At 46.4% G+C, this 13,131-nt stretch overlaps 1 protein-coding gene across 3 annotated transcripts in view; it reads left to right on the top strand.

Moving 5' to 3' along the window:
* Positions 1-13,131, top strand: part of aspg (asparaginase homolog (S. cerevisiae)) — a 102,538-nt gene that overhangs the window by 18,978 nt on the left and 70,429 nt on the right. For all 3 annotated transcript variants that reach the window (XM_067991719.1, XM_067991718.1, XM_067991717.1), the window contains exons 4-5: positions 407-532; positions 8,994-9,077. In XM_067991719.1, coding sequence (XP_067847820.1) covers positions 407-532; positions 8,994-9,077 — 210 coding nt within the window. The remainder of the gene's footprint in view (positions 1-406; positions 533-8,993; positions 9,078-13,131) is intronic.

The raw sequence follows: 13,131 nt of genomic DNA, 5'->3' as shown, positions 1-13,131 counted from the left end.
CATCCCAGCACTTACATCAGATATGGCCACTGCAGATTTCAGGGCCAAAATGTGCTGTGTCATTTAAGATAAAAATAATACTATAGGCCTCAAATGGTCAATATCGTGCACCATATTATCTTTGTGCTGGTTTTGTCAGCTTTCTTTTATCAGAAGCATTGGAGTGGCTTGAAATATCTGGTGTGCAGCATGAAAGATGAAATGGGGACTTACTCAATGCTTTTGTGAAGTGCCTTGAGCTGTTTTACTACATTTATAGGCGCTATATAAATGCAAGTTGTTGTTGAGTTTGACATCTGTTATATTCCTAACAAACCAACCTGCTGTTGATAGATTCCTTGAGTAGACTGGAAACCATTCTGACAGACCTACTGCTCTCTAAGTTTTATGTTATTATTACCCTCAGACTCACTACCAAGAGTACAGTGGTTTTGTGATCCTTCATGGCACAGACACTATGGCTTATACCGCTTCAGCCCTTTCATTCATGTGTGAGAACCAAGGAAAGCCCATCATATTGACTGGCTCTCAGGTAAGCTGCGATGATTTAGATAAAGACTTTACCTACTGCCCTATATTTGCAAGGAAAAAGATCCAGTGACTTAGATTTCACACAATACAAGTATAATATTGTGCTGCTGTAGAATTTGTATACGGTTGTATCATCTGTAAGACAAACAGAATGATTTTGTTTATAGTATTTCCTGCATGCTTATGACTTTTGCAGAGCTTAATACTCAAAAGGAATGGCAGTGTTGTCATTGGAAGTAAAGCTCTGCATTGTGCACTTTTTATTAACATTTTTTCAACAGCACTTGATGCATAACAGATCCAATGTGGTTATCGTTGAGGTCGGCCTTCTTAGAATGTAAATATTTTACCTATTGGCAAGAATCAATTTAGAATAATTATTGACAGTATTCTTGTCTAAATCATGTACAAAAATTATTGACAGTATTCTTGTCTAAATCATGTACAAACCACTGATATTACCTGTTTATTTCTAGCATCCTTTACTGATTTAACATTTGTCTTCAGTGCTAATATTTAAAACCTGCCTTATAGCCAGCCACCTTGTGATGTTAGAAAAATATTTCATTATCACTAAAATATATAGTGCTGCCTCAAAGATTTATTGTTAAATTACAACTATTTCATTGGTGGTTGTGTGGATTTCACCTCAAAAGATTTGAAAAAAGTAGATAACTTTTTTTGGGCAAGGGAAATTAAATCAGTGCGAGACACAATGTTGCCCTCAGTCTGTTATAAAATTACCAAATTACCAAACACTACTATGTATATACTTAGCAGGAGACTTAGGGGAGAATTCCCGTGGGATTCTCCTGATCTCCCATCTTAACATCAGCAGAAGATTTTTCTGATTTACCACCAAAGTTACAGAGCAATTTCATTGGTTCACTTCTCCTTTCTTTACTGGCACATTTTACTGACTAGTCGTTCTGAACTGTTTGTTTTTGTAGATCCTTAGTAGCTTTTGATTGGAAGTTTATATGCCTGTTTTTGATTGGCACATTAACATTACCCTTCTCAGCAGTTGTAATCTCTGTGTATAAACCAGATCTGCCATGATGTTGCTCACAGTCAGTCAGACAATACTGTTTTATAACAATCAGGGTGTTATATCCTATAACACCCAATCTGTTGTCAGGGACACTGATTTACAGCAACAGAATGAGTAAAATTCTGTTTTTATTACATGGTATTTTAGGAATTTTATTGTTTTGGAGATAGAATTCTGCAATTGTTCATTTATCTGTGAAAGGTGTAATTCAGTAGCCTTGACAATTCTTACATTCATAAGCGTGTGGCCTTTTGGCATTTATGCAATTAATTTTTTACCCTTTTTTAAAGCTGAGGATATATAGCAAGATGGTATGGAAGATGTACCAGGTTAGAAATTGGCTGGAGATTAGAAACCAACAGGTACTTGGATAGAGCAGTAATGTTAGTACTCCCCTCTGCCCCCACACTAAGTGAGCTCAATCTTGGGACGACTAGTGTTTCTAATCTGCATCAATGATTTGGATTCTGAAAATTAATGCAAAATTTTCTCAGAGAGGCAGTGGAATTGAAGGAAGCAGCCCAGAAATTACCAAATGACCTAAACAAAATGTGAGTGTGCTGAACAATGGCAGATGAGCTTTAATAAAGTATTGCACATAGCAAGGAAAAATGGGCAACATGCATACTTCAGGAATAGTCTTGAACTAGCAAAGGATGATGTTGAAAGAGACCTCGTAGTCTTAGTAGACTCAACACTCAACATGTCCAGCTGATGCAGAGCAGCAATCATCAAAACCAATAGAATGCTGAACTACAAAGCCAAAACAGTAAAATACAAATCAGAGGATGTTGTGAACAAACTATACAGTGCTCTGGCCAGACCACACCTTGAGTATTGTCTGGTTGCCAAGAAACAAGGGAGACATTTGAGCACTGGAGGGAGTGCAGAGAATGGCCATGAGACTGATCCATAGTGCTAGGAGTGTGAGATACATAGAAAGACTCGAGGCACTTGAGCTTTTCAGCCTGGAAAGGAGATGTCTGAGAGGTGCTCATGTAGAGGTATATAACATAGTAAATGGTGGGGAAAAGGTAAATCCGGAATACTACTTTAAATTAAACAGTGAGAGTAGGACAAGGAGATACAGGTTCAAACTAGCAAAAGGTAACTTTAAGATTGATATTGGGAGGTTTTTCTTCATGCAGAGAATGATCAACACTTGGAATGGACTTCCAGGCAGAATAGTTGAGGCGAAAACCCTGGAATCATTTAAGAAACAATTAGATGCAGCAATGGGGGGAGTGTTTTGGATGGATGAATTAAGTTAGGGCAAATGGCCTTCCTCATCCGTATCTAGTTACCGCCTCTGAATACATGTTTAGATCCTGATAGGCAGTTATCCATTACTATGTGAACTGTCCTAGGAATGGTAACATTCTTTTAGTATGACTGAGTGATAGCCTTCTTTAAATTGTTTTTAATTGATTGAACCCCATTTAAGTTGCTAGCTTTGAGCCCTGGGTTAACTGCTTAAAACTAATGTCTGCTCTTTTTCTTTAGATAGCTTTATTTATTTTTCTTTTTACTCTAGTGATTTCTGTATCAGTACTTTTATGACTTACTTGTGGTCTTCAATATTGGAGTGATGCTTCTAATTTCTGATTATTTGTACTTTGCTTGTTGTGTTTGAACAATGAAAGCACATTTGAAAAATGGTGTATCTCCACATTGGTTGGGGGAAGGGAAGAAGCTCTTGTGACATCCTTCAGTTGCATCACTGCACCCACTAATACAAATGTAAACATTAGGACAGATTTTTCTTTATAGCACTTAAGCATAAAGCTTCTTCCAGGCCAAGTACAAGTAGGAAAATCAGATGAGGAGGATCCCCCGGCCACAACAGAGCCTGTCCAGCTTTCGGTCCATTTAAATTAATAGAAAGAAAATCAGACGGGTTTTATTATGAGTGGATGATCCTCCCTGCCCGATTTTCCTCTTGTCTTTTCGTGTGGACGATGCATTACACCCAATCATTAAAGAGGAAAATCAGCCTCATTACCTGTGCCAATGCAGGAAAGAATATCATTTACCACTAAATCCAGTAATTCTATGACCCTGCACAAGATAAACTGGTGTTTTACCAAGTAAATGTGTAAACATTTACAGATTCATTTACTTAGGAGTGAGAACACTATCAAACAGCAATATTTGGGATATTGCAAGAGAACTAAATTGGGGAAAGGCCAATTTTGATGGTATTAGACAGGAACTTTCAGAAGTTGATTGGGAGAGTCTTTTGGCAGGCAAAGGGACATCTGGTAAGTGGGAGGCCTTCAAAAGTGTGTTAACCAGGGTTCAGGGTAAGCACATTCCTTATAAAGTGAAGGGCAAGGCTGGTAGAAGTAGGGAACCTTGGATGACTCGAGAGATTGAGGCCCTAGTCAAAAAGAAGAAGGAGGCATATGACATGCATCGACAGCTGGGATCAAGTGGATCCCTTGAAGAGTATAGAGATTGCCGGAGTAGAGTTAAGAGAGAAATCAGGAGGGCAAAAAGGGGACATGAGATTGCTTTGGCAGATAAGGCAAAGGAGAATCCAAAGAGCTTCTACAAATACGTAAAGGGCAAAAGAGTAACTAGGGAGAGAGTAGGGCCTCTTAAGGATCAACAAGGTCATCTTGTGGCGGAACCACAAGAGATGGGTGAGATCCTAAATGAATATTTCGCATCGGTATTTACGGTTGAGAAAGGCATGGATGTTAGGGAACTTGGGGAAATAAATAGTGATGTTTTGAGGAGTGTACATATTACAGAGAGGGAGGCGCTGGAAGTCTTAACGCGCATCAAGGTAGATAAATCTCCGGGACCTGATGAAATGTATCCCAGGACGTTATGGGAGGTTAGGGAAGAAATTGCAGGTCCCCTAGCAGAGATATTTGAATCATCGACAGCTACAGGTGAGGTGCCTGAAGATTGGAGGGTAGCAAATGTTGTGCCTTTGTTTAAGAAGGCAGGCAGGGAAAAGCCTGACATCTGTAGTGGTAAGTTGTTAGAGGGTATTCTGAGGGACAGGATCTACAGGCATTTGGAGAGGCAGGGACTGATTAGGAACAGTTAGCATGGTTGGTTTCATTGGTCAGAACATTGAATTCAGGAGTTGGGATGTCTTGTTGAAGTTGTACAAGACATTAGTTAGGCCACACTTGGAATACTGTGTACAGTTCTGGTCACCCTATTATAGAAAGGATATTATTAAACTAGAAAGAGTGCAGAAAAGATTTACTAGGATGCTACCGGGACTTGATGGTTTGACTTATAGGGAGAGGTTGGATGGACTGAGACTTTTTTCCCTGGAGAGTAGGAGGTTTAAGGGTGATCTTATAGAAGTCTATAAAATAATGAGGGGCATAGATAAGGTAGATAGTCAAAATCTTTTCCCAAAGGTAGGGGAGTCTATAACGAGGGGGCATAGATTTAAGGTGAGAGGTGAGAGATCCAAAAGGGTCCAGAGGGGCCATTTTTTCACTCAAAGGGTGATGAGTGTCTGGAACGAGCTGCCAGAGGCAGTAGTGGAGGCGGGTACAATTTTGTCTTTTAAAAAGCATTTGGACAGTTACATGGGTAAGATGGGTATAGAGGGATATGGGCCAAATGCAGGCAACTGGGACTAGCTTAGTGGTATAAACTGGGCGACATGGACATGTTGGGCCGAAGGGCCTGTTTCCATGTTGTAAACTTCTATGACTCTATGACAGGTGTAGGAGAGTGGGCAGCAAATTCAATCAAGTGGATAAATTGTGAAGTGGAACATTTTGGAGATAAAATGGAAATGTAACAGTGGAGTGCAGCATTACAGATCTTTAAAGGTAGGACTGCGGATGGGAAAAGGCATAAAAGAGCAAATAGGATTCTGTTTTTTATATGTAAGAACATTGAGTACAAGGCAAGGAGGTGATGATTAAACTGTTCTTAAAAAAAAAACCCACCACAGCTGGAGTGAATATCTATCTAATAAAATGGATATGCTGTTCAATATATTACAAATTAAATATAAAATACATAACTAGTACTAATATATGGAATATATAGAATAGTACATTCATTGGAGAAAATATATTTTAGCCATATAAAAAGGCACAGTGCATTCAGTAGGGCATTACTAGGAATGAGAAGATATAGGTTTGATGAGAGAGTTAAAAATGAGGGCTGTATTCACTCAGGAGACCAACACGGGACGCAACCAACAGAGTACCCTTTGTCGTCCAGTACTTCCCCGGAGCGGAGAAACTACGCCATGTTCTCCGCAGCCTTCAACATGTCATCAATGAGGACAAACACCTCGCTATGGCCATCCCCACACCTCCACTACTCGCCTTTAAACAGCCACCCAACCTCAAACAGACCATCGTTCGCAGCAAATTACCTAGCTTTCAAGAGAACAGCGTCCACGACACCACACAACCCTGCCACGGTAACCTCTGCAAGACATGCCAGATCATCGACACAGATACCACCATCACACGAGAGGACACCACCCACCAGGTGCATGGTTCATACTCCTGTGACTCGGCCAACGTTGTCTACCTCATACGTTGCAGGAAAGGATGCCCCAGAGCATGGTACATTGGCGAGACTATGCAGACGCTGCGACAACGGATGAACGGACACCGCGCAACAATCGCCAAACAGGAGGGTTCCCTCCCAGTCGGGGAACACTTCAGCAGTCATGGACATTCATCCACCGACCTTCGGGTAAGCGTACTCCAAGGCGGCCTTCGAGACACACGACAACGCAAAATCGTCGAGCAGAAATTGATAGCCAAGTTCCGCACCCATGAGGACGGCCTCAACCGGGATCTTGGGTTCATGTCACGCTACACGTTACCCCACCAGCGAACAAATGTTATCTGTTTTTAATATAATGGGTCATTTGCTGGCTTTCTCTGCCTTCCGGATGTCTCTGCCTCTCTCTGTTTTTTTTTCTCCTGTTTGTTTTTTTGTTGAATGTGTATTCGGGGGTTCTGCAGGTGACACCTCTCTGTCTGAACACGGTGATTGCCTTGGCAACGGGCAGTTGCAGGGGCAGTCTGTAAACACCATGTATTGTTCTATATGTATAAATGCGTAGGCTTCAAGGAGCTCCTGAACATTTACCTGACGAAGGAGGAAGCCTCCGAAAGCTTGTGAATTTAAAATAAAATTGCTGGACTATAACTTGGTGTTGTAAAATTGTTTACAAGTATTCACTGGAGCAGAGATGGTTAAGGGGGATCTTATAGAAGTGTTCAAAGTTTTGAGTGCGTAAATAGTCAAAGTTTATTTCCACAGGCTGCTGAATTGATAACAATGAGGCATGAATTTGAGATTAATATTGGAAGCATTAAGGGTAAGATAGAAGAATTTTTTGATGGAAAGGGTTATTGACATGGAATGTATTGTCATAGGTGGCAATTGAAGCTTAATCAATATTTAAGAGGGCATTAGATAAACACTCAAGGACAAATATATGGTGCAGAGAGAGAGAGAGAGAATTGCTTACAGCCTGGATAAAATTTAATTTAAGGAAGGAATTTTCATTGCTTAACATTATTAGCCTTCCTCTTTGAAACACTGAATAGTCACACTACAATTTTGATTAGCTTTCAAAACCAGCACTTGAATTTTTTGCACAGGCCCAGAAGCCTTGTAAATGTGCTTCTATTTCCAGGTAAGGTCTTCATAAGTCCAAGCACTGTGATTACAAGAGATAATGGAGAATGCAAATTCTTCATTTTATGATTATACACACGTTCCACCAGCCCTTTTGATTTTCTGAGGAACTTGGAATGGCTACAAGAAAATTGCTGTAAAATAAGTAATTCTTTATTCATTTCATTAGTTTCATAATAAAGTTTATAATATACAGCTTTATCAGGAGAATTTTATTAAAGCTTAATGGGCATTTCAAACTTTTATACTATGTCCATTTCAACTGTGAACAACTAACTAAGAAGTTAGTTGTAAAGTTGTAGGCCATGGATTTTATTTCCCCAAACTTGTGTTGTGTGTGAAGATAGTATTTTGAGCTTTACTGTTTAAAAGTAGGGTGGTTGCATGTCTGTCATTGGTGCCATAGTGGTGGGATAAATTTGCTCTATTCCAATAATGTTCCTTCACTCACCTCAGGACACACTGAACCAGTGCGAAGTTCTCCATTTCTCACGTTAGCTATTGTTAAGGCCTTTGAGCATGATTGCCAATATAGCACCAAGGACTTTGATTAGGGAATATGCAACCGAGTTTTTTAAAAAAAAAATTCTCCATTTGCAAAGGTGCGCTAGAGCTGCTGATATATTTTTATGCTTTTTAAATGTAGCAAACTACCCTGTACCCGCCCGGGTCGATTTCAGGCTGAGAATCACTTTTAACCACCTTGCCTCCCCATTCAGAATGGGGAAGTGCCAATAATAGTGCCCCATCTCTACTGAATACAGTGCCACCAAAGGTGAAGGTTACCACCAGGATTGTTGCATGCACAGACTTCACCAACCTGCAAACATAACAAGACCCCCTCTGTAAAATGCTCAAGCGAGGTTTGTGGTACAAAGAGGTGGTTTCCTGAAACTAGAATCTGTGCTGTCATATTTGGTATGGCAGAACAAACTGAACCAATGGCAGTTTTGATAGTTTTAACTTCACAATGGTGACACCCTCAAAAACATCATCAAAATGGAAAGGAGGAACTTTTAATTCAAATAAAAATGAGTAGACTTGAAAACACGTCTCACTTTTATTTATAAACAGATCTGATTGATGTTTTTGTTTTAATGTAATTCTCATTAATGGCTTTTCTCTCATTACCCATCTCCAATAATTTTGAAACAGATAGGATTGGCATTACATTAAATGTTTCCTTCTAGCTTTATCTGTAAGGAAGTCCTTTAGCACTCACTCTAAACTTTGGATTACTGAATAAAAACATAAGAATAATGACAATAAAAACTTGCATTTATATAGCCCCTTTAATGTAAAGAAAATGTCCCAAGGTGCTTCACAGAGGCATAATGAAAGACAATGTAGGAGCAGAGATGCTAAGCTGCCCTAATGTAGAGCTGTGGGATATGGGATCACATCTGTGGGCCCTCACACTGTCCAGTTGTGCGTTTGTTGGATAATTCAGAGCAGAAACCAGTCATTTTCTCAGAGGGAGTTGAAACAATTGGGAGATTCATCACTGAGAGTAGGTTGTTTACCTGTTCCCTTGGCCACAGGTATTGTGTGGTCTGGTGAAACCAGAGAGGGAGGAGAAAATAACTTTTTTGGGGGGAAAGCAGAAAGAGAGGGTTATCTAGTATAACAAAAAAAAATGCAAAACAGCCATTCAGTTTACTCCCTAATCTCTAACCAATAAATCTGGTATTGCACTTGTCCCTATTATGTACTTTCTGCCATGCCAAATCAGATTTTACAACTGCTTCTGTTCTTCCAGGTTCCCATCTATGAGATGAGAAATGATGGCCATGATAACTTGCTTGGGGCACTGCTGATTGCTGGCCAGTTTGTAATACCAGAGGTAAGTGTGCAAACTCCACTGAGTTCAGGGGCTCGAATTTAGCAGGCCAGCGGGTGGTCCTCCGGGAGCGTGGAAAACGCGGACGGCTAATCGTGTGCGTCCCCCACGCGATCGCAGGATAATTGACCTGATTAAGCCCTGCTTCCGGGTTCTGCGCTCCCCAGCTGCGTGCCGGCCGGCTGCGCATGCGCAGTACCGTCGACGCGATGTAGGAGCTCCAGTTAAAGGGGCAGTCTCCCAAAGCCCCTCCTGCTACAAGCAAGCGGTTTGAGACGATGGCTCAGCAAAGGGGAAAGGCTGCGCCCCGTTTTTCAGACCTGGCACTGCAGCTGATGCTGGAGGGCGTGAGGAGGAGGAGGGAAACACTCTTCCCAGAAGATGGACGCAAGTTCCCTGCCGCCGCAACCAGGAAGGCATGGGCAGAGGTGGCGGCGGAGGTGAGCAGCAGGGGCAACACCCCAAGGACTTGGGAGCAGTGCCGCAAGCGCTTCAATGACCTGACTAGGTCTGGCAAGGTGAGTACACCAACGCACCCTCCCACATCCCGTCCCCACCATCACGCCAAACAGATCACAACCCCCTCCTGCACAGCCACCACTGCGCTCCATCAGCAATCCTCACAGCCACTCATTCACCATCCTCGCCATGCACGCAAGTACCCACCGTCCCTGACCCCACCCGAACACTACCACACACCCCAATCCCCATGCAATGGGATGGGCACGTGGCCCACGCTTCCTCCCATCCATCCGCGCCACGCTCAACCCAACCACACCGATGCTCGATGCGTCTCACGATGCAATACGCACCCACTCACACATCTGTGTTTTGCCTTCACAGGAGAAGAGAAGCAAGAACAATAGGGAAAGGGCACGCACCGGAGGTGGGCCGCCGCAAGTGGTGGAGCTCACCGACGCAGAGGTGGAGGCGCTCGACCTCGCCCGCACGCGACATTGCCTGTCGGTGGCCGATGGCGAGTGTGTCGCTGCCGAAACGGCTGGTAAGGGAAAGCTGACACTCAACACCCATGATCGCGAGTTACCGTCTCATCACCTGCCATCAGGCGCACTGTCAAGTTGGTCCACATGCCTCAAAGTGCCCTCTGTTCTCTTGCAGGTCCGTCTTTGGGTGAAGCGATCGTGGAGGGCGATTCCTCAGAGGACATGGCGGTCTCTGAGGGTGCATTGTCACATCAGAGCCAACCATCCACCAGCGCAGAGACACGCACCTCGGTGGGTCCCCCTCGCCAACTAGTTGGGGTAGCACTTGGTGAGTCACCGCGCACGAGTGAGCATGAGCAGACCCTGGTGGCAGGGGCAGCCGCGGAGGGTCCGCGACGGAGGGAGCACTCATCTCCAGGCTCCGCTCAGCCGGACCCAGATGCTGAACCCAGGGGGCCACCAGTGAAAAGGAGAGTCGTCGAGGGCCACCAGCTAATTGCTGAGGTACTGGCAGAGGTGCCGCGCGCATTGTCCACAATAGCGCAGGCGATGGAGGAGTCCACCTCCTGCATGTGGGCATTGGTGGCGCAGGCACAGGAGGGTACCGGCGACACAGTGTCGCAGGTAGGTGCGGGACTGTCTGCGGTGGAGGACAGGCTGGCCTCCCTCGAGCGTCACGCACAGCTCCAGATCGAGTCCATGCAGGCCCTGACAACGTCTGTACGGATTCAGGGTGAGCAACATTCCGACGCCATCAACAGGCTGAGGGATACACTAGGGGTGGCCTTGCAAGGCCTCACACATGCCATCCAAACTGCCGTCCAGCAGGGTGGAAGGGGTGATGTGGGCCGAGGCCAAGAGAGGGATGATGGTGACCGGGGACATGGAAGCGGGGACGCCTCTCAAGGCGCCCCCACGTCCCACCCGTCGCCCACCTCTCAACCAGTACCCGCAATGGTGCCTCCTCTCCAGGTGGCCGAGTCTGCCCCTGCCCCGGTACAGGAGGAGCAGTCTGTGGAGGTGCCGTCACGGGCACCGAAACCCAGGGGCCGTCCGCCAAAAGCATCTACCCGGTCAAGGCAAGAAGACGAGCAACCTGCCACTACCTCTGCTGGAGCCACAGGGGTATCACCACGTAGGGGTTCCCGGAAAAGAATTGCAAAGGCCTTATAATCACAAAGGGAATACACCAGGGTGTTTATTATTTTGTACTTTTTTTCTTATATAATGTCACATTCGAGATATTAAATAGTCTATTCTCACCACTCCTGCCACCTCTCGTCCATTCTTCCGCGGCTTGTGCAATAGGTGCGTTCCGTGGAGGCCATCATGACGGCGAACACCTGCTGCCACCCATTGGGCACACTGCTGTGGGTGCAGGATTACTGGCAGCACTTTTCAGTGGAGGGGGCTGGTATGGCCGCTCGCATGTGCAGGTGAGGAGATGCGAGCGCCTCGCAGTGTCTGACTCTAGGAGAACCGTTGACGTATGAGTGCCTCCCTGGCCCGGCGACCATCCCGGTGAGTCGCGGCTCGGCGCATGGGTCGTCCAACATCCTCTGGCGCGTCCTCCTCCTCCGCCTCCTCCTCCTCCTCCTCCACCTCCTCCTCGCCCTCGCCTTCCTCAATGTGGGTGGCGGGTGTGGATGGGGCCTCCTCCAGCGGCACCCCTCTCTGTTGGGCCATGTTGTGCAGGGCACAGCAGACAACTATGATTCGTCCCACTCTGAATGGTGTGTATTGCAGCGCTCCCCCAGAACGATCAAGGCACCTGAAGCGCATCTTGAGAAGCGCATCTTGAGAAGCCCCTATGGTCTGCTCAATTGTAGACCTGGTAGCAGTGTGGCTGTCATTGTACCGACGCTCCGGCTCGGTGATGGGGTTCCTCAGAGGTGTCATGAGCCACGTGTGGAGGGGATACCCCTTGTCGCCGAGGAGCCAGCCGTTGCCGGCGTTGGGTGCCTGCAGGATGGGCGGGACGGCGGACTCCCTGAGGACGAAGGCATCGTGGCAGCTGCCGGGGTATCTGGCGCACACGTGTAGGAATCTCTGGCGGTGGTCACAGATGAGCTGGGCGTTCATGGAGTGATACCCCTTCCTGTTGATGAACAGCCCTGGCTCATGCGGAGGTGCCCGTATTGCGATGTGGGTGCAGTCGATTGCACCCTGCACCCGTGGGAAGCCGGCCATGGCATGGAATCCAACCGCCCTCTCCATCTGGCTGCGCTCGTCCATGGCGAAGTTGATGTAGTGGGAGGCCCTGCGGAACAACCCATCGGTGACCTGCCTTATGCACTTGTGTGCAGAGGACTGACAGACCCCGGTGATGTCCCCGGTGGCACCCTGGAAGGAACCGGATGCGAAGAAGTTGAGGGCAGTGGTGACTTTGACGGCGACAGGTAGGAAGATGCTGCTTGGTCCATCAGGGAGCAGCTCGTCGTTAAGGAGGCTGCAGATGTCGGCGACCACCTGGCGATTGACTCTGAGCCTCCGTATGCACTGCTCCTCGGAGAGGTCCATGAAGCTGAGCCTCGCTCTGTACACCCTGTGCGGAGGGTAGTGCCTCCTGCGACGCATCTCTCTCTGCGGTTGCCCTCCCTCCTGCTGTGCAGGTGGGTGTGCCGCAGCACCGTGTTGGGGGGCCCCACCTCTCCGAGGCGGACGGCGTGGACTGCGAGGCTGCTGGGGCTGGTCATCCTGTTCGTCCTCCGACGATGTCAACGCACCACCCATCTGGCAGGTGTTGGTCTGAGGGGTTGTGCAGGGTAGGTGGGTGGGTCCTCGGACTGGGGCTGCGGTTTCGTGTCGGTCTGTCCTCTGGCTTGGCGGGGGGTGGTGGAGGGCAGGGGTTGCCCTATGTGACGCGGTGGCCTCCTGCGTGGGTGAGGGCTGTCCCCCGTGGAGCGCACCTTGGCACCTGCCACAGGCTGCTGGCTGCAACACGCCTGGTTGGAAAGGTACTGTTTCCCCCGGTGTGTGAAACTCACTGCCTTGAACCTAAAATCCCACACTTCCTCTTTTGACAGCTGCTTCAGCTCATTAACTGACCACAACGAGCAAGGTAAGTACTCTCAAGTGGAACCCCGCTGGCTTTAATTGCCTGCGGGATTCCC

This window comes from Heptranchias perlo, chromosome 10 (genome assembly GCF_035084215.1).
Source record: "Heptranchias perlo isolate sHepPer1 chromosome 10, sHepPer1.hap1, whole genome shotgun sequence".
NCBI classification, from domain to species: domain Eukaryota; kingdom Metazoa; phylum Chordata; class Chondrichthyes; order Hexanchiformes; family Hexanchidae; genus Heptranchias; species Heptranchias perlo.
The sequence above is the reverse complement of the archived record's forward strand: the minus strand, read 5'-3'. Positions and strand labels throughout refer to the sequence as shown.